This window comes from Lepisma saccharinum, chromosome 29 (assembly GCF_977018435.1).
Source record: "Lepisma saccharinum chromosome 29, izLepSacc3.1, whole genome shotgun sequence".
Lineage (NCBI taxonomy): Eukaryota > Metazoa > Arthropoda > Insecta > Zygentoma > Lepismatidae > Lepisma > Lepisma saccharinum.
This window is the reverse complement of record NC_139257.1, coordinates 16,785,539-16,811,390: the sequence shown is the minus strand read 5'-3', so window position 1 is coordinate 16,811,390 and position 25,852 is coordinate 16,785,539. Positions and strand designations below refer to the sequence as shown.

Genomic DNA, 25,852 nt, shown 5'->3' with positions numbered 1-25,852 from the left:
GGTGATCCTGGATGATGTCGAAGCCATGGTGAGCTTGTTCGAGGAGTTCTGGGTTTGCATCTAGTTCAGATTGGCCTGGAGAAGGTGAAGTTACGGGGAGTTCTCGTGGCGAAGATCACTGGTGACTGCATCGCATCGCAAAACATCGCTAGGAAAGTCGGCATGAAGCTGTACGCCGAGATCAAGTATGAAGACTTCAAAATGGACGGCGGGATGTTATTCAAGGACCCAGGTCTCAATACGCCTGTCGCAGTTCTTGCAATGCGGTTGTGAAGTCAGTAACAGCTGGTGATCAAAACTCCCACGTTAATTTGATATTGCATTGTACAATGTCTAACGATGAATGAATGTATTGTATTGATACAGTGCTCGAAGTGGAAATTCCTAGTTCCTAGTGGTTCTGGTTGGTCGATTTTTGGGATAAATGGGGGATACTTCTACGGATCAACAAGGAGACAGTACGATAGGTAGAGACATGCCTATGCAAATTACCTTAGCTGAGAGGAAACTGCATGAATATTTTTATAACTGGAGGATACCATCCCCAGTACCCCCCCCCCCCCGCACTTCGCGCATAGAACAACAAATATCAAAGATACTTCAATTACATAAATCTTGCAAAAATTACACGGGCACAGAATATAGTTAAAATATATCTTTATTCATAAGTATGTCTGAAATTTTCATACTATTTGTCATTAAATATATACTGAAGCATTTAAGAAATTTTTGTACTTTCACTGTGGCTCTGCATTATATTTTTAGCTGTTGCAGAGTTTGATTACTATGTAAGTCTACTCAACATAAAATAAATTAGGAATTCGTTGACATAAATAATATCTGACGTGTTACGGAGCATACAAAAGGATGTGTCAGTTATAAAATTAAGAATTGAGAACTAGTTGATTAACAATAGCTTGAAAGAAGACAAGTCAGTTTTAGGTAAGTGGATCTAATGTCGTGCCGTGCGAGAGGTGAAATTTCTACAGGTAGGTCCCGCAAGGATATTCAACAAATAACATTATATAACGTCACTTGGTGCAGCTCCTTAACATTCTGAATGGTATTACAATTTAACAGATTGATTTAATGAATTTCTTATAGTTGTGTGTGTTAACTTACATTGAATTATCCTGGGGAAACTTTAATTGAAATTAACAGTTACTCCAGAATTGTAGTTTTGTGTAAATTTGTGAAAATCTCCAACTTACATTACACGAAGATTCCAATACGCCCTCCTCTAATTCACAGACCTCTATGCTCAACCAGAAACTCCTATCCTTTCATAGGTGGTTCACCTGAAGATAAAATATGTTGCCGTGGCCACTGAGTCAACTGTTCGGGTCAATTGTTGTTTAGCAAATAATCGCTCGCAACAAATGTCTATGGTTCCACCAATGCTTTTCACTGACTCAAAATTCAGAACACCGCTTATCTTCGAGTTGGCCTTTTGCTACGCGCAAGACAAGTCTGTAGCTGTCAACTTCTAATCTATTATTTCCAGCCTGATACTAAATGTCTATGGAGCACTGACGACTCGTATATAACCAATCCGCACTCTGGATTAACAACTTAACAAATTTGTTGGAAACTGAACCTTTAGATTATTTAAAGTTTAATACAAGATATTTCTCTCTTTATTATATTTTGAGCATTCCAGTATTATATGTTGCGCATCTGCACTTTCCCAGCCACATTCACATTTCTTACTGTTCGTTATTCCAATTTTGGATAAATTTTGCCTAGTACACAAATGGCCCGTTCTCAGTCTATTAATTAATACAATTACATTTCTTGTAGCACTTACATGATGAAACCATGGTTTGTGTATTTTGAATTTAGCAAATGGTCTGTATGATTCTCCAACTGTTGTAAGTTCATTTCGACACCAATCAAACCATTCATTCAGAATTTTCTTCTTTACTCTTGGGAGAAGATCCATATAGTATAATGTTAAGTTCGTAATATTTGGAGGACGCACTGCTTTCTTTGCACATTCATCTACATGAGAATTGCCTATAATATTACTATGAGCTTTAACCCAAGAAAACTCAATGGTTTTTCCAGATTTTTGTATTGTTTGAACTAATTGTATACAATTTATAATATAAGGGGATAATTTGTAAAGACTCTTGTAAGAAGATTTAAGCGCCTGTAATACACTTTGCGAGTCGGTAAGTATTAAGAACTTTCGAATTAAATGAGTTCTAAATTAACAAATAATAAACATGCCATTAATTTAACTGCCCAGACAATTTAAGCAAATATCAGATGCACCCTTCAATTTGTCTGTACGTTATATCCAGCCTAAAAAATAATCACAAATAGTCTCACTACAAAAAAGAAGACCCAGTGTGGTTCACAAATAATGATGTGCCATAGACTATAAATGTCTACGTAATAATCTATGGGAAGATTACATTGGTTTACAGTTTTCATAGGCTGTGTAAACGCAGTTAAACAACTAAACATTTATTATTAAGGAAAGAATGCATCAACTGCTGGGGACAAGTAAAATCACAGATAAACAGATACGTTGGCGAGTGTTTTTTCATCAATTTCAACGAATCATCCATCCTCATCGACGCGACTAGTCCAAATGGCAGAAAAACAACTTAAAAATATGAGAACTTGACAAGAATATTTCTTGTGTTTGATATTTTCTAAGTACACTGTCCCTGTATTGTTTACACATTGTCTAGCACTATGCTAAATCTTATCTACAAAGGGAGAATACTGTATTTGCCCCCCCCCCCACCAGTTTTTGAACCCAATCGCCGCCACTGGAGATGTAGGTGTAGACTTGTCGTTTAAGCGTAGATGCACATCATTGCCTTTAAAATATTCACGCTGGGTACTATATTAATATAAAAAACATATAGGCGTACATAAGCTGCCACAAATATATTAAGACAAACTATTTTTATCTGATAGCACGATATTTATTCCTTGCTTAATATCAATGAATATTAGAATAATTAAATCAAGACGACATAGGTGGGCACGAATGGGAGAGAAAATAAAAGTTTACAGGTTCTTGTTGGGAAACCTGATGGTAAGATACCTGTAAGAAGGCTAAGACGAAGATGGGGGATAACGTTGAAATGGATCTAAATGAAATCGGTAAGGGTGGAAAAGATTGGATTTATCTTGCCTAGGAAAAAACAGACGGAAGGCTTGTGTTGCTGCAGCCATAAACCTTCTGGTTTATGAATGCGAGAGAGCTAGTTAGTTAATGTCAATGAACTCTTGTTTCGTTTAGAATGTCCTTGGACAAGGAAAGCATTTCTCGACAGTTCGTGTCAGTTCTGATGCTGACGATATGTAAGATTGTAGCAATTTTCTCTCCTTAGAATGGAATGTCACGCTATTGTGTTCTCAGAAAGTCTGTTCAGAAGAATTAACCTTCTAACTTGGTTTGCAAGGGCAGACGGAAGCGGTAAAAATTTTGTTCCTCTGATGGATTGGCGTCCGGAAGAGGGGGGGGGGGCATGCCCCACCTGTAAAATAAAAGTCAACCATGAATTATATATTTCACACAAATTATTTCATTTCAGCCACAATAATGTGTGTTAATTATTTCACGAACATGATAAATTCAAATTTAAGCAAAGTTTTTTGAGGGAACAACACTATTAATGCGGAAAATATGCCTTGTTTGCCCCCTGGAAAAAAATACCTTCCTTGCCCCTCCCTGGAAAAAAATCGTGCAGACGTCCATGCTGATATGTGCCCTTATCGACAGGAGAAACCGAACCCCTTACCCCTATGTTCTTGGGCAGACAGAAGTTTTGTTCTTATGGTTAAGATATCACTTGGTTTGATAATGGTATTTTAAAAACTTGAAAAAATGTTCTACAATAAAGGCTAAATCGTCACTAGTCACGGCACAAACATTTTATAAATTCCAATTAGTATGACATAAAAGAACAACCGAACCAGGGTGGCCATTCAAGAACCATGATAAAATTCAAGTACAATTTCCGGTTCACAAGGCGAACTTTCTATAAATTCAATAGTACAATGAGATGGTTTCAACCTTACGTATTATACTGCTCCTCCCCCACCCCACACACACACACGTGAACATATATAGTAGTAAAAATATAAAAGGTCTGTGTGATTTCAATGTATCCAAAAATTCTAATTCAATTAAATTAAACGGTATAGCCCTAATATTTAAAACAGTTAGTTTAAGGTATAGAGTATAAATTTACCATTTCGCAAACTCAAGACTCGAAATATATCTACAAACACAAGTCACAAATGTTAAGCATGGGATACACTAATCTATGAAAAATTGTTAATTGTGAAAGATTGATTGGTTGATTTGGTGTTCTAAGTCCACTTGGTGCACAGTAAGGCTAAGCGGGACTGGACTTACAGTTTTTAAAGTGGGATCCGAACCACTATGTGCCTCCACCGGGAATCGAACCCGGGACACCTTGATTACAAGGCGACGACGCTGCCACTGCACCATCGGCGAGGCTTAATTGTGAAGGAATTTCAAACTCAAATTTAACTGCTCAACTATACAAGATACATTATCTTGCAATAATCTTAGTCTGTCAGATAGATAGTTCTGCAGAGGACACTAACAAAGAAAACGGATTCAGAGATAATGTTTTATTTCCCACACAGCTTTTTTCCCCTTCCTCGATAAAAATAAAAGCTAGACTGAAAAAATTGCCTCAGGGCATTTATAGATTCAGTGAGATTTGCATTAATAAAAGTTGCAGCTTTTCACGTCTACAGGGAAAAATTCACGCAGAATACAAACATAATTCCCGGAGCCAATAATTCACGCAGAATTCCAGGAATTCCGGCGAGTAGCCACTCTGCGAACCTACGAAAAAGTGAATTCCAACTAAACCTTACTGGGAAACGAATCCTGTATGAGGCCGTTTTCTTTGACACGGATGATCGCGGAAATGAACACCAAAAGGAGAGCAGCGACTTGTAATGGGTTCGCCATCACTTTCGCTACTTCCGCCCTTCTAGATACGCATATAGTACGATAGTTTGCACGTTTCTTTTTTTGAAAATAGTCGTTTTTAAAAAAATAGATCTAAACTCCATACCAGCTAACTGTAGACCAGGCGAACGAGAACAAGTCTCTGCGCAAGTAGTGACGCGAGACGGCTCCACCAATGAACAGTGAGAGAAACGGGATTGCGTAATGGGCGACGGGAGTTACCCGATTTCCTCCTCCTCTCTGTAAGCGTTGCAAACTTTTGAAAAGGATAATACCGAACGCACATGGCACCGTATGTTTATCTCCAGGTCCGTACGATTGGTTTAAGAATTTCTTAAGGAAATATTAGGGATAATACTGCAAGAGCAAATTTTGAAAAGCCGTGCATTTAGCGTACGGACTAAGGTCTGGACCTTACGGTTGGCAACGCTGCGCTTTCACCACCCGATTTTCCTCCTCCTCATCTGCCGATATGCGCGGCCCTGCTCTACAGATAGCTGGAACAGGGTATACCAACCGTACAGAATCGTCCAAATGAAAACTACTATGCTTAAATAGATTCATTGGTTTCATTTTTCTTAGCTTTTTTTGCCATTTTGGCTAATCGCAAAGTTGAGGATGATTGGTGATGAGATGAAATTCATGAAAGAACAAACGCAACACACATGGACAGTGGAAGTCTGATAGCAGAATTATTTCCTACTGTTCGGCAACGAACTTTGTACACATTCTAACCCGGCATTGCTTCATTTCATTTTCCTCTTCGAAGAAGGAAATTCGTCCCCGTTTCTTATTGGCAGTTAACAGGCCTGAAGCGTAAGCGGGAATTCTTTTTAGCAGGGAAATAACCGCAGTTGGAAACACTCCCTTTGGCAAAAAAAAATCTTACGCAACCGTTTCATTGGAAGAGGGAACCACACTACGGAAGCAGCATTCTGTTTTCCTCCACAGCAAGAGAATACAAGTTTCACACCACTCTGAGAACCTGTAAGTATCCTATATTTAGATGGTAACTAAAGAATGCATTTGATAGATTTGAAAACAGCAAGGCATTAAGCTTGACCAAGCTCTAAAAGGACCTATCTTATCACACAACGCGCTAGCAAACTTGGGTTCTGACGTCATCGCGGAATGCTTTCATTATTAGGCTAATGTCTAAGTTGTCAGGATAGGCTTGGTAGGTTTAGTTCTAACTAATAACTCTCTAGCCTTCTTAAACCCGAAGGTTCATGCCTGCAGCAACACAGGCCTTCCATCTGTCCCTATCTTGAGCAAGATCTAGATCAAGGTTTAGTTCTCTTGGCATAAATAATATATTTGCTGTTTATTTATGCTGAGAGAGCCAAATCTGACAGGCCTAACCGAACACCGTAGGCATCGTGTCTGACGTCAGAGCGTGAGGTTGGTAGCGCGTTGTGCGATAGATGAGAAATTCCCTGTTTCGCTATCATCGTTGAAGGGTCTGTCTATGCGCACACGATGTGTCGATAAGCCACGAAATTTGGTCCCTGAGAGCGATAAACCTCGTTTTCCTAACGAACCTAACCACACGTAGATATGTTAGACCTAGGCGTAATTGTAATTTTAAAACTAATGCATGTTATAAGGTTAGGTTTCATACTAATAGTGACTAACTCGATTTACAACCGTAAGCAAGCGTGGGCGATGCAATGAGCTGTTTTGTGGTGCAGTCCTGCCCTTTCCTTGCCAAAATCTGTGGCGTTCTTCAACATATCATCACCTGTATTCAGTGTCAAGTGTTTGTATCATGAAGGGGAAAGCCGAACACGTAATATTGAACGTCGTTGAAGCTTTTGACGAAAGCAAGGGAGGGAAGTTTTGCATACGTCAACACGGGAGCACTCGGACACAAGCGAACGGGAAGCGAGAGAAGAAAACAAATGACTGTCTGCTTTAGTTTGCGAGAGTTTCCAGAGATTCTCATTTTGGTTAAGCTGTAAGGAACTACCACAAACTATTTAAATATCTATTGTTGTTGCGAACCGCCAGGATTTTAATCACTATTTTGAATTCAAGTGGATGAAGTAGTTTTTTTTTTTTAAAAGTTTTTCACAGAGGGTCTTTTGTTATAAGTACACAATAAATGTCAATAATCCTAATGTAATGTGACACTGAATGAGCACTAGTCCTGTCTAGTGGGTGGGTGGGTTAGCTGGTAAGTGTAGCGCCGAAAGCAAAATATGACTCATGTCAAGATGTCATCGAACCTCTCATTAAATATATATATATATATATATATATATATATATATATATATATATATATATATATATATATATATATATATTGAAGTCAGGAAGGGATATTGTTCTACTTTCGAGCAAATACCCAGCTCTTCCAGCAGTTCATTTTAACAACCTAATCACATGTTGGAAATAATAGACGCTATTCTGTACAAATTTCTTGCTCCACTTTTGGGCAATTTTATTCCCCCACACTTACACTCTTTCACAATCACTGTAGCATAGGTAAATTACATCAGTCTTACCTTCCAGATGTGCAAACCGTCGAGTACTGTCCGATATGGACGTTGGAACCACCTTCTCAGAAAATGAGCATTGTTCAAGTTCCAAAAAGCAGCAATTTTGTAATTTTTATTGTTAATAACATAAGTAAAGTCCAGTCAGTTAGTATCCGAACAGACTAACCAAAGTAGGTTAGGTTGAAAAATTTAGTGTTATTTTTACATTCATTTTTACTGTTCCTTCTAAGCTGAAGATTTTCACATTGTGCTAGTTCTGGAAAATTGAAACAAATTTTAGTTTTAATGACAAAAAAATATAGCTTACCTTTGTGAGAAATTACCAATTTGCTTTTATTTGGAAAACTATTTCATCTCATCAGCCAATAAATATGAAATATTCATTGAATGATAACACCCAAATCTTTGAACACAATCATACACATGACAATACCAAAAGATCCTTCTGGAACCTGAACATACCGTTTTGTGTACACACACACACACGCCATACAACCCCCCCCCCTCCAAAACACAACAGGTGCGATATCGGAAATTTGATATCGCGATATATCGTCAAGAAAATATCGTCACAGACATGCTGCATGGCGTTTGGGAAAAACTTGATTGTACTCGTAAAGTTTGTTTGCAGAATCACAAAGGAGGCGGCAAATCGAACACTTGTAATGTGTCACAAAACTTGTTGAGTTCCTCTACAAAACTGTAAATTTGCTTCATGATACGTTCAATAATAGGCGTACAGTAACATCGTGAAAGCGCTTCAATCATTATGAAGCCTTGTTTCCATGTTTAATACAACACTAAAATGCTGACCAAGACAAAATTTATTGTAAAATGAGACACTATTTAATTATTCTTTATGGTGTTTAATTATGAAAGAAATAACTGAGATCTGATAAATTGGTAACAAAAACGAGACAGTTTATTGTGTAGAAGCACTAGTAAAACTAACAATCACATTTTTTTTTTCGAAACCAGCAGAGAATTTCCTGAATAGCTTTTCCGCAGATAAGACTATGTTGTCAAGGCTTGCATATCTTGTTTGACTAAACGACAGCATAATTGAGAAGTTATTGCGTTTCGTAAGAACGGACCCAAGAACGGGTTCTCCCAAGGACAAATATTGGTAATAAAGTTATCTAGTCTCCTGCCATGTCGCGAGTTGATGTAAGCATGTGCATTTTTTAACCTCTAAATGCACACGCAGCTAGAATTATTCTATCAGTTATGAATTTCCGATAGCACTGGCAACAAAAAAGCTCGATTCGGTCAATTAAGAAAATAAAAACATCTCCTTGCCACAGGGCCGGTCATCGGGGCCTGTGGCATATAATATAGCGGGGTAATTATCAAAATTTCTCAGAGGTCTGCTTAGTTAAAAAAATAAACAGTGCATTGGCGTAGCCAAACATTATTTAAGGGACGGTCAGGCTTTTGATAAAACGTACAATAATAGAAATAATAATAATAATTATTATTGCCTCCACATCACCCCATATGCTCTCATGGCATGTGTTCACATCCACAGGGGTACCTTCACCTTTTCCCTTTGGTTACGATTATCATAAAACAGTAACAATTATATCCTAATAGAAATAAACCAATAGTTTTCCAAATGTATTATTATTATTAGCACAACTGTTTTTCATAAAAAAAAAAAAAGTAAAGTGTTCCCCTGTGCATAGCACCACGCCATGAAGGCGTATAGGGGGTGTGGGGGTAATACTGTTTTTCATAATTCTCACATTTCATACAGTTAGTATTGAAATGCAAATTTATTGTATTTTCTTTCTAATTTTTACACATAAAAGTTATGGAGAAATGTTAGTTATAAAGTTTGTGACTGTTCAAAATTAACATTCAAAATTATTATGAACTTATTTGGAAAAAAAAATAGGTGGTTGCAACACTGGCACATAGGCTGTCTCTTTTATTTATATTATTGTACATCAAAAATGGCTGGTAAATGAATGCTATCATAGTGATTGTACAAGTGTGTTAATATATTAATAACACTGAATTTTGCACTAAACCGCGAAAAATAACACCGAATTGCAATAAAAAAATAACATCGAAATTTATGGAAAAATGAAACGAAAACTTCACATCCCTACCTATAACAGGTGGCAATATAGTCAGCGCTCGAAATGGAAATTTTCACGGAACGGAACGTTTTACTTTCATTAACATGGTGTTGTCTTTTTCATGCCTCTTAATTATTACAGCGACAAGATTATCAACTAGTAAAACGATGTATTACAATTAATGATAGTTAAATACAATAAACCCTCGTTAACACAAACTCGCTTAAGACAAACACTCGGTTTACATGAACAAAATATTGGTCCCGACAGGGATGTATTATATCTTATACAAAGTTTCATCTGTTAACGCGAATTTCGGTTACCACGAATTCCGAACCGTTTTTTAGTTCGTTGCGTCATTAGATCTCATTTAACACGAACTTTCAAAGTTTTCACATTTTTTTCTGTTGTTTCTATGTCGTTCTTCTGCTAGGTATGTAAGAAATCGCTCAACAATCTCTATCATCTTGTCAACAATCAACATATACAGTATTGTAACCAACAGATTCAGATCAACAATGTGTTCAAATGTGTTTTTCTATTGTTTAAAACATAGCCAGTACGAGTAACATCAAGATTAAAACTTGGGTGCAATTTCTCGACAATCGCGATCATAGCGTCAACAATGAGCTTATACGTATTTAACCAACAAATTCATTTGTGTTTTTTAAAATGTAGAAGACGGAAATTCAAAGTTGGAGTGTGCTTGATGCACGCCGCATCCTGGGAATCTGTGTCATCACAACACATACCGAACTGTTTTGCACCAGAAAATGATCTGTGAGTACTTTTTTTAAAAAAGTTAATTACTGTAGTAGTGTTTTCTATGATGACATGCATAATACGTATTGTAGAAAGAACTGTATTGCAACAATAAAATTTGAGTCCCCGGTTAGCAAGATTTTTTTTAACACGAACACTTGACTTTTCGGTCCCTTGGGATTTGTGTTAACGATGGTTTACTGTATTTTCATAAATATCAATGGAACCGAGCCTTCTGAAACTTTATTCATTTTTTAAAAAAAATTAAACAGACTGAAATCGTCTCGCCAAACTGGGAAAAAGGTTTACCCAATTATATTAATCAAAGAAGATGAAAAGTGAATGAAAAAGAATGACCGTAAAAAGAGAAACCGTATTTGTGTAAATATCTTCTGCAGGAGGATGCCTCTGTCAGAACAGAACAATACAATCCACATGATAGTGTGATTTGTTTTATTAATTTAGCGTCGCTTTTCTGTTCCTTTTCGCTAATCGCGACCGTGAGGATGAGTGATGGAACTGATAAAGGGACTCTCGCAATGAACATCCAGGATTGGATCTCGATACCCTGGCGTCACACGCGGCTGTGCTAACCTCTCAGCCACGGAGGTCGACGCAAATTACGGCAAATAATAGACAAATAAAAATGTAAAAAAAAAACGAACCACAAGGCACAAAAAGAGGATGTCATCATGCACTGCTACAATCTAGGACAATTGCGATGGCGGACAATTGTGATGATGGCAAAATCACGGACAATTGCGATGATTTTGACGGTGAAGGTCATTTTACAAATTAATGGTAGGACAATTCCGACGATCAGGACATAACCTCACCTAACCAAACACGCCACAGAACTAATAATGCTGTAGAAGGTTGGATCAACAAAATAAATAGGTGGCTTGGAAGACGGCATCCAAAAATTCATGATGTTCTGGCCTGCCTCAAGAGCCAAGCAGAAGACACCAACATCAAGTACATGAGGGTCTAACTTAATTTGATTTTGATTTGCTTTGATTTATTTTACTTCGCTTTTTGTGCCACTTTTTTTATAATTTGCGAAGATGGGGATGAGGGATGATATGATGAAATTGATGAATAGACATCACAAACGTCCATGCCCAAGCCAGGATTCAAACCCGGGACGCCTGGCGTCGCAGCGCGATGTGGTAACCACTTCGCCACGGGGCTAGCAATCTAACTTAATCTAGAAGGTCAGAAAAGTAAGAAGCGGGACATTAAAATCTACGAGAGAGTTGGAAAGTGTATTCGCACATATGAGGAGAAACGGATGACTTCAAATTGTGTCGGCTCTAGCCGATGTTCAAAAACATGATTGAACCAAATTCCCAGCCAAGTTTGACGAAGCACTTCCGTGCTGACAAGAAATAAAAGAAGAGAAAAGTAATGACAAAAATACGAGAATCAGTAAATAGTTATGATGATGTGTGGAATTACACTGATTTTAATGACGCCAAAGTGGTTATAATGCAAGTACGTTTACAAGCTACCTTGCCAGTCTCAAGCCTGGAAAATTAGATGAATCAGTGTTCTATTCGAAAATATCAATATTCCACATAATTCTCTTGTAACAGGTATTGTACGGGGTGTTAAGTCACTCTTCAATTTGATAGAAGATTTAAAATGTCATCGCAATTGTCCACCCGACCTTTCACTTCTGTCTTCACGCAATTGTCCAGCTACCGATCTGCTAAGCCTCCCTCGTCAACGGCCAATTTGTAGTATGGGATACGCTGCTGTTTCGGGAAATAACGCCATCATCGCGTCGGGGAATAACGCCACTCAATTTAAACTCAAATTTAAGGAAATGTTGATTTCGAAAATAGGTTTATCTTTGCTCAGTTACTTTCGAGGCGTACAGATATTTATTCTCAGTTAATTTCCTCTTTCAGATGGCGAGAAAATGTAGAAATATACAGGCCAAATGGTCAGTAGATGACTTTAGGCAAGCTATGGCAGCCGTCAAACAAGGAATGAAGATAGCATGTGCTGCACGTTTGTTCCAAATTCCTCGCAGAACTTTGAGGGACTGGGTATCGCGAAAAGACAAAAAAAAGACATGCTTTTTCAAATAACTTACTACAGTAATTATTCTTCCTAGTACAGTTTAGTAAAGAAAATGTGAATGTTTTATTTGTAATTAAGATAATGTAAATGTTTTACTTGTAATTAAGAACATGGCGTTATTACCCGACAGGTCTGGAAATAACGCCATTTTGCATTAACACAGAATTTCGTATTTTATTGCTTTCATTATAACAGTGCAATCAATATTTTATTATTTCACAATAGAGGAAAGTTCATTCTCCTAAACATGTAAGTTTCATGTTCCTAACAATAAAAATGTATGAGTTATAAAACAAAATGACCAATTGGTGGCGTTATTCACCGAAGTTACCCTATCTGACGAGACAAAACGAGAACGAAAAGGTTACACATCTTCACGAACCGGAATGCCCTTCGGTTGATTGATTGAATGATTGATTTGGTGTTTAAAGTGCACTTCATACACAGTAAGGCTAATCGGGACTGGACCTAAAGTTTAAAGTGGAATCCGAACCACTATGTGCCTCCACCGGGTATCGAACCCGGGACCCTTCGATTACAAGGCGACCACTCTAACACTGCTCCATCGGAGAGGCTGGAACTACCTTCGGGTCTACTCTTGTACATTTCGAACCCTTTTTACAGTTCTAAACATGTTCATAGTTATCATGTACTTCAGGTAACTTTATTGCGACATTTTCTTACAGGTTCCAATGGCATCCTATAAGAGACCCTCATCCGTCCCACACACTACCTGGTGGCGAAAGGGCAAAATACACATCGAGGACCTAGCCGAGGACAGGCACCCAGAGCTTCTGGAAAACCTGAGGACCGACTTCTTCAGGGACGAGCCTCTGTCCAGTTCCAGGAATGTCCGGATTCTCGAGGACCCGGAGGGTGTGAAAGAGCTTCTGGACTACTGGGCCGAAAAACTTAAACAGAACACAACCGTGGTGGCCATCGACGAAAAGACGAACAGAATAATGGGTTTCCAGGTGGGCAACTTCTACTACAAGCCTCCCCCAAGAATGCCGGATGAGGACTACATCCCCTTAAAGAATCAGAGCGCCAGGAATCTCTTCGACATGTTCATCTACATCAATGAAATCTTCGACGCCTTCGAGTACTACAAAACTGATCTGTTGTCCGACACGATGGGTCTGTCGGTGAATGCTCAGTACAGAGGTAAGGGACTGTCTCAAGATTTACTCAAGGCGAGGTTTGATCTTGCGAGAGCTTGCGGCATCAAGGCTGCGAAAACGACGTTCTCTAGTGTCTACTCCACAAGGGCCGGGGAGAAGGTCGGGATGGAAATCTTGGCTACGATGAAGTACGCGGAGTATATGAAGAACGGCGAGCTTCTGTATCCAGACATGGGACAACATACAGCGCTCAACATGATGGGAATCTTGTTGTGAAATTTCATATCGTTACATTGCAAGAACTTCCCATATAGCACGAAAGCTTGTGACAAGTTAGTGCCAAACATGAGGCAAGCTTGCAGCAAACGTGCGGCAAGCTTGCTTATAGCTTGTGAAAGCCAATTGGATATGGCAAGCTTGTTTGTAGCTTGTCAAACCCAATTGGATATAGCAAGCTTGCTTGTAGCTTGTCAAACCCAATTGGATATGGCAAGCTTGCTTGTAGCTTGTCAAAGCCAATTGGATATGATGGCAAGCTTGTTTGTAGCTTGTCAGAGCCAATCGGGTATGGCAAACTTGAATCGAGCTGAGAATTGGCTTTCACAATCTTGTAACAAGCATGCAAATTTCTGTGACAAATTTGTCATGTCAAGCATGGTGTAATTTTGACCACGTGGCAACTAATTGGCTTGATTCAAGGCTCATGCAAACTTACAGCTTGCCATTATATGCTGGCATCAAGCTTTTTCACTTTATATTAAAAGCTTGTTTCAAGCATGATGCCTTGCTATACTATTTTGTGTTAATTTACCTGCAATATTTATAAACTTACTCCGTATGATCATTTCACAATAGTTTAATCCTCTCAAGAATATACTTCTACAATCACTGACAGTGTTAGAAACATCCAGAAAAGGCAAATGCCCTTCATGAGGCTTGGACTATCAGAAATCTGTTTCTGAATAAGAAATGCCATTGAACATGCCTTCCATTTCTTTATGTAACTCCGATTGTAATAATATTCAATGGTAATAAGTTTATCATTGAAATAACCTTGCGTAACTACATTCCATCTACATAGACTCTCATGTGCATATCGAAATAACCAAGGTTCGCAAGTCCTATTTCGAAAAAATATGTTGAAATATCAATAAAATGTCCTGGCGATTATAGGTTGCATTGTTAAAATTGTTGCATTTGTATAACTTTAGAAACTTAGTTTACATTCTTTTATCATCGCACGAGTTTAATGTATTGTAGCATTTGTACATGTACATCGCCTTAATCCTGTCTCCTTGATAATGTTAAATATATAAGGAATCTCATAAATATTAGGTATGTGTAGTATTTAAACTACATAAGTATTTAATGGTCGTATGCAAACATTGCCTCATTATCTAGCGTATTGTGTATTACTTGTTATCCTTGTTATTATTTTTAGACTAATGTGTAATAAATAGCATTTGCCTTGCTTTGAAGACAATTGACTATTGGATTTTTTTGTGACGTTCTCTGTTGGAGATTCGCTTCTAAATAATAATTAGTTTGTAATAAACTGTTAAATGGCGATACCGACAGTGTGCATTTTCTAAATACCAAACACTTTGAAGGTTCCTACATCTGAAACTAGAAATAAGCAATATATATGTAGACATCAAGGGGTGTAAACGGAATCTAATATGGGTGTAGATTGTTGAAAGAGTTAACAAGGCGTCCATAAATAATAGGTAAATTTTTGAACTACGGATATATCAGGGCATTTTACTAAAATTCGTACAACTTGAATCTCAACTTGGCTTTCAATCTCAATGAAAGCGAATCGGGTGGTTACAACACTGAAGTGTCCGTGACTGTACATGTACAGGGTCAACGTTGTTTGTAATAAGTTGTTCTATACAACGTATATTGATACACTGGTATGTTGAATTGGATCTTGTGCAAATATGTTGTATGAAGAAACAAACTGCCGGAGTACTAATTGAGGCGAGTGTACCTTGTATATTGAATTATCATGAACGAATAGTTTACACAACTGTTTTAGGTAGCATAAATTTGTGAATCTTACAGAAGCCATTGCATTACGAGTAAAAAATTACATTTCTTTCCAAATTGACAAAATAATGTTCAGTTAACAAGAAAATCCCTCACAAAAGAATTGTTAATCATAACCCCCCCCCCTCACACAAACACACACACAAATATACCTTGGATAACCATGCAGTAATTGATTTTTGTTTTAATGTCAATAATTCGATTTCATTTTTCATTCTTTTAAAAATTAAATTTTCGAAATACGTAAGTTTTAGACAATGATAATTGACAGTATGTTAAAATTATCCAGTCAGTCGTAGTATAGGAACACATACAAGGGAACGAAGGGAAGTTTTATTCCTTCAGCTGGGGGTGGAATGTACGGTAGGCACTATGATTGAATGCTGTGCATTTTTTGTATGATATAAATATCTGTATCCTCAAAAGTAGTGTGTAATAATCAGTGATGTGCCATAGACTATAAGTTTACGTCTACATGCGTTGTCTACACGTAATCTACGCGTAGATTACATTGGGTTGTAGTTTACATAGACTACGTAGACAATCGAAAGTGCATTAAAATTAATTTTCAAGGCTTTCATGAAAGAAAAGTGACCTTTTCAACTATATTGGTTCCTAACGAAATGAAAAGAATCCTTTTTACATCAAAATTTCTCTTCTCTTCTATTATCAACTATGGAAGAAAATAAATAGTATGCAAAAAACAACAACAGATGGCAGTCGTGAGGCAAGAGTGGTCTTTTCCCCATAAAACACTAGAATATTTCTTATATTAGGTTTCTTCCTAGGTGAGAAATTGTTCGTATTTGGAAGAAAGAGTATGAAAAATTCTCTTCACACATCAGCGACTGATATGCAGTATAATTTTCTTTTAATTCCACGGCGCCCTTTGCTAAGTTATCACCTTTCGCCATGTTGTTTACATAGATTACGTAATCTACATGTATAAAATAGTCTACGTGTAGAATGTAGACTATCGTTGTTTACGCTTAAACGCACATCACTGGTAATAAGGATGATGTCAATAGCAATTAACACTTCAAGAGATGTTTTAGAAGATATCTATAGAAAAATGTACTATTTGTGTGATATTTCTAAATTTTATATTAACTTAATGACCCCTCGCCCACACACACACACACACAAATAATTTACCTTCATTTAACACTGTTAAATTTTTGAAAAATGGACTTAGTTTACAAAGCCCCCTGATAACTCTTGAGCCCCCCTGGAGATCAATTCTAGCTACGGGCCTGCGTGTGTTGAACATTATTCTTAACAGTTCTTCTGCTTGAACAACCGTGTATTAATGCGAACAGCACGTCCCTTCCCCCCATTTCCAAACCGATTCTAAAGGCATAAGAGGTGGTGTTTCATGTCAACCACAGGTAAGTAGAAAAACTAATAACCATAACTAAAAATCAATAACAAGTCAATCAAACGAAACGACTCCCCCCCAGATTTTTGTGTAAAGATGTACAGAATTGGTAGCTAAACTATAATATTTTGTCCCCCCAAAAAATTCCCATGACGCAGTAGCGTCACGATTCCCTCCTGTGGGTACCCCAGTCACGGGGTATTGCGAGGTCGTGCTCGAATGCTTCTCCGCCCTCCTATAGCTACCGTTAGAGCTTGTGATACCATGACATTATGACGGTTGTTATCGAATATACAGTCTATTGTTTAATACCTCCTCTCTGACAAGGACGCTGGCCTGCTTTCCCCCACTCCAAGCCCAGCTTTGCATGCATACTGCGCAGACGTTGCAGTGTGTGAGCACGCATGCACATTACAAGACCCTCCTTGTGCGTTAGCCATTCGAACTTCTTCACGAGCTAACTGAAAGGTAAGCTTTTACTTTCGTTTTCCTTTGCCTCTTATTAGCAACGTTTATGAAGATCCTTCCTAGGCAGCATTGTTTCTTAACTCTAACTTGTAAACAATTTCTATAGTTCCATAAACTGCCACCGAGGTGCTGTATACCGCCGTCGGCATGACACGTAATGACTCAAGCAATTTCGCCGACCTACTTTATATATTTTTCAAGCTTTTAATTAATCGATCTTGAAATGTCACTGTTCGTGCAGTACGATTGGAACAGTCAATATGTATAACATGAATCATCCCTTGTGCATAATATTACAGAGCTTATTACTTTTAATTCAAGATTGAACACAGGGGCGTCGCGTGGACATGGGTGGGCTCTAGCCCCAAATGATATAATCATACCTTATTTGTCCTCTTCTCACCCATACATGAGGAAAATTCAAAGATGAATAAAACGTTTTAAAAATATGATTACTAGTAATGTATAATTTAAAATCACACCGGCACAAAGAGACGGCGGGGAGATAAAGAGAAATAAAAAGTGAACGCAGTAGTGACACCAGCAAAAATGTGGAAGGCGTTAAGAGGGGGGAGGTGGTAGTTGGTGAGGGTACAGTAAAATTCTAAGAAGTTCAAAAATTTCATACAAATTTATGAATGATATGGTCGTAATTATTTTTCTAAAATTTGAGGTGGGCGGAGCAAGTAAACCAACTACTTTTCTGGCAATGCATGGCTCTGTGGCTCCCTTTTAGCGTCGCCAATGGAAGAAAGAAATAGCAAGCGAAAGACAGTGGTACCAGGCCCAGGGCGAGCATCTTCGTGAACCCCCTTCCCCTTATATACAACTCTAGTTGTACATTTTAGGCCACGCCATATCAGGTACCAAATGTATCTTATTTTTCTCATTTTATGGCCCTTTTCGAATCAATTTTTCCCCATTGGAGGCCTCCTTTGCAGGTGGAGGCTCGGGGCTGTAGCACTTTCCAAGTCCCCCTACATCCGGGCCTGAGTGGGGCAAGAAAGGAGAAAGAACTAGATAAAGAGACAGAGAAAAGGTAAAAAGGAAAAATGTTTAAAAACACTAAAATCTTCCCCACTTGAAAATATTTCTTCTACTTTCACCTTACACACACAAACAAAAAATACTGTGAACTCCATATGCAAATAGAGACTCAAAACAACTCTGCCTGGTTCACACTGCCGTAATTATGTAACAGACTTAGAACTCATTATGAGCAATCACCTCGCGCACTTGTAAATACATAGAGCTGCAGTCCAGTGACGCGCAAAGGAATTTCGTTAGGTTAGAATGGGCTGTGCTTCTGCGGTTGGGGGTGCTGAATTCTTTTCACTCACTCACTCACTCTTCCCCAATTCCTCTCTCCCCCATCTTCTTCTTCGTCTATCTCTCTTTCATTCTACCCTTCTCTCTCTCTCTCTCTCTCTCTCTCTCTCTCTCTCTCTTACTCTTTGCATTCCATTATCGCTCCCTCTCAATCTCTCTTTCTAGACTGCCCACCTTGTTTACATAAGTTCATAACTCCTTTCTTTCTACAGTGCGTTATGTTTTCGCAATTTCTTTTATCTTGCTCTTTAATGCCACTGTTCCCCTGTCTCTTTGCATCAATATCTCTGTATCAATCTGACAATCTCTCTCTCTCTCTCTCTTTCTAGCTGTGTATTATTACTACTAGGGACTCTGGGAACGTATTATTAGGCTATTTATGATTGAGTTGGTGTTTTAAGTACACTTGCATAGTAAGGCTAATTGGACTGGACCTACAGTTAAAAGTGGGATCAAACCACTATAATTGGGCTATTTAGTGGGGAAGACTTACACGCGTGCTATAGCCCACCCTGCCTACCTGGGGGCGACGCCTCCGAGACAGTCAATCATTCATTGGTATTAGAAAACAGCAAAGAACTGTCATTTTGCGCATTCACATTTTTGGATCCAGAATAACAGCGTGTTATGGATTCAAGAATACATAGATATTCGAAATCAGTTTTCGCAAAACAAGTTGACCAAACCAAAAAATAACGTTTCATGCGAAAGTTGTTTGACATAAAAACCTATCAAGTGGCGTGTCACGATTGCTTATTGACAGTTAATAATGGATTTTTTTAAACAAAATAAGTTAGGATGCATCATTGATGTTCACTTTAATATTTTCTACCGATAGTAAGGTGGCTTGTATTCGAAGTTTCAACAAGTGACGAATTTCTTGGCATAGAGCAGGCCCGTAGCTAGAATTGATCTCCAGGGGGTTGGGGGCTTTGTAAACCAAGTCAACTTTTCAAAAGTTTAACAGTGTTAAATGAAGGTAAATTATATTTGTGTCTGGGGGGGGGGGGTTCATTAAGTTAATATAAAATTTAGAAATTTCACTCAAATAGTACATTTTCTATAGGTAGAGGAGAAAGTCTAAATATGGGCGAAGGTTTAAATATGGGTTTTGGAGTTATCAGAGCGTGATGGTCTAAATATGGGCTATGACATGAGTTCTAATTCTGAGATCACTTCCAACAAATATTTGGATGTTTTTCTTTATTTCGATTTTCCCATCCCGCGTGATTTTCAAAACAACAGATTATTCATAAATATGAATTTTACAATGTTTTAGCGATAAATGACTTTTTTTAAAAAAATGTTTGCTTTTTGTGATATTGCCACTAGTAGCCCATATTTAGACCACCATTTTGAAATACATCATTTTACCATTTTTTGGAAATTGCTTTTTTTTAAAAAAAAATGCAGACCTTCTATACTTTAGCATTCTATTACATTATATTTTATAGATATGCATTTTAAAGGCAGGTGCTTAATATTTTATTTTTTTCCTCCGAAAATGACAAAATAAAAAGAGGGGCCCATATTTAGACCTTTTCCTCTATATTCTAAAACATCTCTATTGTCATTATTCCTTATTACATACTGCACATTACTTTTGATGATTCAGATATTTGTATCATACAAAAAATGCACAATATTCAATCATAGTGCCTACCGTACATTCCACCCCCAGCTGAAGGAATAAAACTTCCCTTCGTTCCTAAAACTTAGGAATTGTTTGACCTTTGATGCAGATATGGAAGGAATGTGGATGACGACGTCAAAGTCACAGATTCTGTCTAAACGGGAGACTGCAACAGGGGCAGCAAAGGTACGGGTAAAGGAGCTGCTCTGTGAAAGAACATTCTATAGTCTAGAGAATCTTCTAAATAGTTGCCGCTACTTTGACTTCAGCTTAAAAACAAGATGAAGGAATGTGATAGCTGATCTTCGTTCTGTGAATTTGTCCTTTCATCAAGTTATGACCACATAATATCCGCTGTCTGCATTTTCACTTGTCACTACAAACAAATTATTCAATAGTTTCTACCAATGACCGGGTGCTAACGACAATGCAAAGGGGGAGCTGACGACGATGCCAGGGGGAGCTGAGCCCCCCTGGCCCCTGCCTGGCTACGGGCCTGGGATAGAGTGGAGTAGTTCACCTCTTTGGTGTATACGCAATTCCTCTCTCACAATTTCGCTTATCTTCCGTCGCTGTTCCATCTGTTTGATTATTCGCGGTGGTGATGAAACAATGGTTCATTCATGCCTACCCAGGGTTCGAATCTGGTTCCTCTGGCATCGTAGAGCGTTATCATGAACAGTTCGTCACAGAAACCGGCTCAGCATATGCTCATAATGTGTGCGTGGGAGTTAGGGGAAGGGGAAGGTCATATCGTTTATTGTTTTATATTTGTGACGTAAGTTGTCAAGCTATTTCAAGCTCATCTGAGAATATAAACTGGTATACTACGAAAGACCTATTCCTGGCAAAGCAACGCATGCAGTGATTTATTCACAGAATCCCCACCACCAAAAAATTACCTCAGCACACACCTAATTTTTTTTCACAAGGGCAGCAGACGGGACGTTGCCTACAGTTTCAAAATGTATTGTAAAAGACTCAAATTTCACTGATGATGAGACGATAGCAGAGTTATATTGCATGAAAATTTTAAAAAAATAAGGTTTATTACAAAATCGAAATATCCTAGTGATTTTTTTAATCGATCACGAGAGAAGATGTGTTGTTTGGTCTCTTTCGTGACCTGTAGAAAATTCAGCATTCGACGACCTGACAAAATCACTCGCAACGCTATACCGATAAACTGCTATGGTTTGTAAAGGATAATAATATTGCTAGAATTTTGTGTAATTGCCGTTTTTTAATAACGTATATTATCTTTCTTCACTGTAAATATGTCACATCAGAAACCCAAGGTTATGCCACATAAATATTTCATCGTACACTTGTCACCACCCTAGAATTTTCACATATAATTTAGATTTGGGATTATGTCATTAGTCCTCTACAATTATATATACTAATGGCTGACAATTTGACTACCTTGCTTATTGAACTATTTAGCCGAATCAGAGGCCTTTGTGGGAAGTACAAAAATTAAAAGGTAAATTTAACAATTTATTGATGAAATAACTACTAGAAATTGGTCATATGTAACAGCAGTAACGTCAACAATAGAAATCTTCCAATAACAAATTTAGTATAATATACACATGTCCGATTTACATTAATTTAAATTACAAATACAACCAACCCATTTCATACAAGGCCAAATAGATGTACCGGAATTAGATTGTGTTCAATATTCGATATTATTGTTCCGTATATAAAATATTAGTCAGCAATTTTGGATGGGGAAATTGTCAATCTAATTGGATACAAAATAAAGAAGACTAGTAAGTATCGGCCAAATCTGAAATGACCATCTGCGTAATGGTAGTATTAAACATCGAATAACTAAATAGTGCACAAATGAAACTAATTAACTAAATGAAATAATATAATTCTTAAATTAAACTTAAATATATTATAATTATACTACCAGTACACAGATGATAACTTCAGCTAACCGATTCTACCAGTCCAAGGTAGAGCTACGACAGGTAACCCCAACCGCTGCCAGAGTAAGAGAGAGAGAGAGAGAGAGAGAGCTCCGCAAGCCACGCGAGAGCCCTCCCTTTTCATAGTCACATGATTGGTGACGTATTACTTCTTCGAACAAGGGAAACAAATGAATATCGAACCGCACACAATCTGACTTATGTTCCTTTGCGAGCGAGGAATAGCGTTACACACTTAAGTTAATTATCACTTTTAATGTTCTTATTCACATTAGTCATTGTAATGAGGATCCTCAAAACCCTAATCAAATGCAACTAGTTCTTGCCAGCACCTCTACTAAAATTATCTCAAGTCAGTGACATAATAGTACAAGTTACAGATTCTCGTATGCACTGAATAAAGAATTGGATTGACTGTTCTGTGGCAAAAATACAAGATTAAACTCTGATTACACTGATGAACAAATTTAAACTTTTTTTTGCTCCTTTGAACGAAAATAGGTGATTATTTATAATTTGACCCCGCTGAATCCAAATCTGAAAATAGAAATGCTGTATCACCTATCGTTTTCTCTGGATTTTCCTTTTTTTTTTTTAATAAAAATTTAATTCCCTTTGTAATAATACATCGAAATTTGAAATTATTTTTGTTTGTTTGCTCATGAAATAAGATTTAAATATTGAAGTGAATAACTATGAAATATAAAAAAATTAAATATATATATAGGACCGATTTTGACTGTTCAATTAAGAAATTTATTGCAAAAAAAAGGGGAAAAAAACACATTTTTACTCACATTTTCAAAATTTCTTTCTTGAACTCTACAGTTTGTAACTGCCACCAGAAACCTCTTCCTTCAGGTTCCAACAGTAGTCTGCTAACATGTTCTGTACCGATTTTCCTATATATCGTTTCTCCATGACAGAAATATCCTGGTGAAATCTCTCGCCGCATTCGTCACTAACCCCGCCCAAGTTAGGGGGGAAAAAGTCCAAATGCGAATGTAAAAAGTGAATTTTCAAGGACATATTGCACCCCATGCGCTGATAACACTTCAACAAGTTCTTAACAAGTTTCTTGTAGTTGTCAGATTGCACATTTCCAAGAAAATTACAGCATACTTGTCTGAAAGCTAACCATGGACATTTCTCTTTTTCTGTTATCAATTCCACAAAGTTCTCATCATGAATGATCTCACGGATTTACGGCCCAATAAATATGCCTTCTTTTAACTTACTATCACTGAGATTAGGAAAAAAATTTCTCAAGTACCCAAAACTCTCACCGTGTTTATCCAAAGCCTTAACAAAATTTTTCATCAGCCCTAACTTTATATGCAACGGTGGTAACAAAATCTGGTCTTTCTCAAGTAGAGGGTGATTCCTAACACTCTTCTCTCCAGGAATTAAGTTTTTTCGTATGGGCCAATCCACAATGTTGTAATGTTTATCTTTAGTCCGGCTGACCCATTCGCAAAGAAAGCAACAACATTTTGTAAACCCAGACTGCATGCCTAACAGTATACCAATCATTTTGAGGTCTCCGCATATCTGCCAACCATATTTTTCATAATTTATCACTTTTAATATTGTATCCATATATTCATATGTTTCCTTCATGGTGGAAGAATAGGCAAGGGGTACTGATGGGTATATATTCCCATTATGCAACAATACTACTTTTAAACTATTCTTAGATGAATCTAAAACTAGTCTCCACTCCGTTTGGGTTGTGACTCCTTCCAAGTTCTTGCAGAAGGCCTTCTACATCATTGCAGTAAGTTAACTCATTACTAACAGAAAAAATGTGTCAGTGATTGTTGGCGTTTCCGTTATGACACCTTAATACCATGTTGTAATAAATTCCACCCTCGGAGATGAGAACCTAATAATTCCGCTTGAACTTTAGAAAGGTTGAGGTCTCTGACTAGATCATTTAGTTCGGATTGGGAAATAAAGTGAGGTATATTTGGACCAGGAAAATTTGGATCAGGAAAATTTGGATCGGTGTTTGAATATGAGGGTCCAGGTTCGTCATCTGGAGAAGCATTGCTTGGTTCTGTTTCATCCACTGTGCATTCTTTAGGAGGCTTAGGAATTGGTATAAAATCATGACTCATAGGTTTTTTGGCTGAAGGAACATCAGGATAAAATATAGAATGTTTTGATTTTGAACTATATCCCACTATGTTTGTTAAACAGAAGTAACAATCCGTAGTATGATCTTTCTGTTCTGTCCATATTACAGGGTTTCCGAAGGGCATTGATTTGTGAGTGCCATTAAGCCAACCACGTAAAGTTCGCGAACAATTACAACAAATTTTACCTGGTGCCCAGCTTTTTCCTTCGTCTACTTTACTTCCAAATTACAACTCGTATGCTTTTTTCACTATAGGAGTGATAGTATTTCTCTGTGACTTCGGAGTAAATTCCCCGCAAACATAACAAGACAAGTTCGGGTTATTCGCACATTTGCGTGACATGGCGAACTCATTAATTGAGTTATAGTAATATATTTCTTTAAAAAACAATTATGAATGCTCTGATCGTTTTGTTAAAATACAACTTACACTTCTCTTCACTATACACAATATTACATTCACAATTTCATGAACATACACAAACATAAAATACGGCTACTCGCGAAGTTATCGGAAAGGAAGTTAAGACTCGACTAACCCACAAAAGAACAAATTTTAACAGAGAAACAGGAAATTTCTCTACTGCCAGATGTTTCCTCCACTAAATATTAAGTGCCAGTCATAAACACACAAGGTTACTAAAAGGTTCTTATCCATTTGCTAGGAACCAAACGTTAAGCCGTATGCGGAGCAGGGTGCGGAGACCTGAAACCATAAAACTATAAAATGTGGGTGTTCTGCAAAAACTTTAGGTGATACAGGAAAACGGATGCGTTATTCGTTATCAGCACATCTGAATACATAAAGATCACTTAGTTTTATTTAAAGGAGTATTTCATTGTTTATCAGTGTTATTTGAAAATTTCTTTGAACTTCCAAATACAAGTCAGAGCGTCTAAATGCACAAATTCCTACGACACTGTGAATGTTTTTAATTCAAACCGCTGATATTTTATAAAATTATTTTTCCAGTACCTGTATCAACGTATTCCACTCATCGCATCTGACCTTACATGGTTGAATAGTACGCTCGTCACTACACGCCACATCGTTTCTCCTTCCTTTTCCGCCCTCCCCTCATTCGGATTTCAATGCTTTGCTCAGAACCGCATGAGTTGAGAGAGATCAAAATTTCCCTTGCTGAGAAAAAAATCCCTCAATTTGCAATGATGTATGGGTTGTTCTCGAGTCTCGACTTCTGCGACGCCAAGGGTCCCGGGTTCGAATCCCGGTCGGGCTTGGTTGTTTGTGAATGTCCATTCATCAATTTCATCATTTCATCACTCATCCCCATCTTCGCAAATTAGCCAAGAGGCACAAAACGCGAAGTAAAATAAACTAAATCAAATCAAATCAAAATCAAATCGAGTCTCGA

At 37.6% G+C, this 25,852-nt stretch overlaps 2 protein-coding genes across 2 annotated transcripts in view; both read left to right on the top strand.

Moving 5' to 3' along the window:
• Positions 1-15,102, top strand: part of LOC145981268 (arylalkylamine N-acetyltransferase 1-like) — a 127,084-nt gene extending 111,982 nt beyond the window's left edge. The window contains exon 2 of the mRNA XM_083114425.1: positions 13,099-15,102. Coding sequence (XP_082970551.1) covers positions 13,105-13,809 — 705 coding nt within the window. The 5' untranslated portion in view covers positions 13,099-13,104 and the 3' untranslated portion in view covers positions 13,810-15,102. The remainder of the gene's footprint in view (positions 1-13,098) is intronic.
• LOC145981270 (arylalkylamine N-acetyltransferase 1-like) overlaps positions 5,877-25,852 on the top strand; it is a 38,566-nt gene continuing 18,590 nt past the window's right edge. The window contains exon 1 of the mRNA XM_083114428.1: positions 5,877-5,962. The gene's annotated coding sequence lies outside the window, so the exon portion shown is untranslated. The remainder of the gene's footprint in view (positions 5,963-25,852) is intronic.